Raw genomic sequence first — 3,280 nt, forward strand, 5'->3', positions numbered from 1 at the left:
TCACAAGTGTACCCCAAACCTCTCATTTCCTCAGGGCCCTTTGGGTCCTTCTGTGCTGTGAATGACACTAAGGGAGTTTAGCATAATCATGCACAATGCGTGACCGAGGGCGTCACAGTAGGCATTACGAGCTGTCTGAGTCTGTAATATGAAGCCGGCCACAACGTGTGGCTTGAAGATCAAAACAGGAGAGTGCAAAAGCAAGTTATTTTTGTCTAGACTTTATTATATAGCTATAAAAATGACTGGAGACTCACACACACAGGCACACACATGCATACACATGTACACATGCACGCATACACTCACACATACACATGCACATACATGCACGTACACTCACATGCATGCACACATACAATAATGCTCACACATACATCCATGCACACACAGAGGGGGTTAGTTTTAGGAGAATAAACTGGAAATGTCTCTATTCTCGTTTCTTCACCCTTTCCCCCATTTATATCTTACGAGGTAGTGCAGAAATATGTACAGGTCTCCTCTCCAAGATTTTTGCCTCTCAGGAGTGAGGTTTTCGTTGACTTTTTAAACAGCTTTATTTAGGTGTAATTTACATAGCCCTTCCTCTATTTGATGAAGCAATCTTCAGAGTGGGGTTTAAGTACATTCGCAGGTGTGAACACTGACTGCAGTCCCTTTAAGGATATTTTCATCACCTACAGAGGACATCTGCACCTCCCACCACCACCCCTCATCGCCCCCTCCTTCCAAGCCCTGAACATTCGGATCTGCTTTCTGTCTCTAGAGATTTGCATATTCTGGACGATTTCTATAAGTGGAGTCGCACATCTGTGGTCCTTTATATGTGGCGCTCTTCAGTCTGCACAGTGCTGCCAGAGCTCCTCTGCTCTGTGGCACACATCAGGGCTTTGCTCTATCTTATGGCCAATGCTATTCCATCAGACAGATGCCATACATATTCTCCACTCATTCACTTATCAGATAAACATATTTATGAATTTTTTCTTTGCTAGAGAAATGTAAAAAAAAAAAAAAATGAAGACACCCTGATCTGTGTATTATGAAGTGAAACATCTATGAATTTAATTACAGGTAGAGGCATCACGTTCAAATATGAAGACGGCCGTGCTGCTTATGTTCCTCTGGGGGTCGTCTTGTGCTCTTCCAGTAAGTGTTTATCTCTCTTATCTCTCTAAAACATCATCGTTTTCCATGGCTGTGAGCCAGCTGGCTGTGTACTTTCAGTAACTTGAGAGCAACAGCCTTTTGTTTAATAGCTGTTTTATTTTAGACATTAGCCAAGTCTGGTCTGTTCACTTCCTTTCAAATAGCTGTATGATCGTCACCTTCTTCTTCATAGCAGTGGTCTCCAAAGGGCCGTCCCTGAGTTTCAGAACCAACACTGATTAGGACTCTAATAGAAATTCGTATTTTTGAATCCTACCTCAGATCCACTACCCAGACTTGTAGGTATGGACACAGAAAGCTGTGTGTTAGCAAGGCCACCAGGTGATCCTAAGATAGGCTAAAAGCTGGCTGCTACTGCTCCTCGTATGTGAAGTGCTGATAAACACTGCCTGAGGAGTTCCCTGTGGGTTGACTGTGTACTTTCTGTTTTCTAGGTTGCCAGATATCAAAACACTGAGTCCGAAAGCTCTGAAGAGTGGATGGTGGGTAGAAATGAGGTGTTCTGAAATATTCTAATTTTAATAATAACAAGGATTGGTGCTAACGGTGTAGAAACAGCTAGCCTGCGGTTAGGGAGAGCGACTGGTGGTAACAGGGTGTAGAAACAGCTAACCTGCGGTTAGGGAGAGCGACTGGTGCTAACAGGGTGTAGAAACAGCTAACCTGTGGTTAGGGAGAGCGACTGGTGCTAACAGGGTGTAGAAACAGCTCACCTGCGGTTAGGGAGAGCGACTGGTGCTAACAGGGTGTAGAAACAGCTCACCTGCGGTTAGGGAGAGCGACTGGTGCTAACAGGGTGTAGAAACAGCTAACCTGCGGTGAGGAAGAGCCAAGATGTTCAGGTCATCTAAGAAAATAATGCTTCGATGTCCACTCAGTGTAATTTGTGAGAAAACTTCTTTTGCTCTTATAATGATGGGCACCGTGGTAGAGATATAATAATGGCATCTGTTCTTGAAAGATTGGAACCCGAAGTCTGTGTAGACAAGAGAGGGCTACAAGGCCAGGCACAGGGTACCAGAAGGAAGGATGAAAAGATACCGGAGTCCTTGTCGTGATGGTGATGTTTGCTGGGTGCTGAACTCTCTGTTACTCTACCTACCAACTGCCAGCCATCCAAGAACCACTGCAGGGCAGAGTCCCACACATTCCGCATTTCTTCCACTTCTCATTTTCCTACTGTCACAATGGATGAGGCATATTTTATCTTCACCAGTCAACAGAGGTGGAGGCAGAGAGATCAATGTAGCCTGTCCAGCTTATATAACTAGTGAGCGTTGGAGGCTGACTTTAAACTATGACATTTCACTCAGTGTGACAGATACCTCCCAGAAGGGAGCCAGGCCTAGGAGGTCTGCAGCTCTCGAGACTGGCACCAGAGGGCAAGGCTTACTACTAAGTCCGAGCACTTAGATGTCAAGGCTAAGACTTAGTTCAAGCACTTAGAGGTCAAGGTGAAGCACTAAGTCTCAGTACCAGAGGTCAAGGTGAAGAAGCACTGAGTCCAAGCACTTAGAGGTCGAGGATGAGCAGGAAGCCTGAGCAATCGCTCACTGTTGCCACGTCACATGGTGCAGCGTGGGCCCATCGCTCTTGGTACTCACCAAACAGTCAGCCCTACCTCAGGTGAGAATAGACACTGCAGGACAGACCATGAGCTTTTGTCCTTTGGCTGGGTAATTTTAAAGCATCCCCTGTAGATCTTCCCTCTCAGGTAAATAGAGACGTAGGGACACACCTTGCTCCCAAGTCACATATCAAGTCATATGAACAGCAGCCATGTCTCTTCTCTTCTGCTGTTAACTCCAAGGGATAGCAGATGGAGTGGGTTGCCATTGTGTCTGCTTGCTGTATCTCAGAGCAAAGACAGATAACTGCAGCTTTTTTCCCTTTCTGAGATACCTCCACACAAGCAGCATTGAGAGGCAGGTGGAAGGCACACCAGTAGCAACTGCTCCCTTTCTAGTTAGTGCATTGAGCACGTCACATAGGATTCTTCCATGTTTAAGGTGAAGGAGAAGAGCAGAGACGGTGGAGTAGCACATAGGATTCTTCTGTGTTTAAGGTGAAGGAGAAGAGCAGAGACGGTGGAGTAGCACATAGGATTCTT

At 45.8% G+C, this 3,280-nt stretch overlaps 1 protein-coding gene across 1 annotated transcript in view; it reads left to right on the top strand.

Annotated features, from left to right (window-relative positions):
* Positions 1 to 1,035: 1,035 nt before the first annotated feature.
* Positions 1,036 to 3,280, top strand: part of Dmp1 (dentin matrix acidic phosphoprotein 1) — a 6,907-nt gene continuing 4,662 nt past the window's right edge. Inside the window, exons 1-2 of the mRNA XM_051170631.1 lie at positions 1,036 to 1,149; positions 1,605 to 1,652. Coding sequence (XP_051026588.1) covers positions 1,096 to 1,149; positions 1,605 to 1,652 — 102 coding nt within the window. The 5' untranslated portion in view covers positions 1,036 to 1,095. The remainder of the gene's footprint in view (positions 1,150 to 1,604; positions 1,653 to 3,280) is intronic.

The sequence above is a fragment of the Acomys russatus genome, chromosome 28, assembly GCF_903995435.1.
Source record: "Acomys russatus chromosome 28, mAcoRus1.1, whole genome shotgun sequence".
NCBI lineage: Eukaryota > Metazoa > Chordata > Mammalia > Rodentia > Muridae > Acomys > Acomys russatus.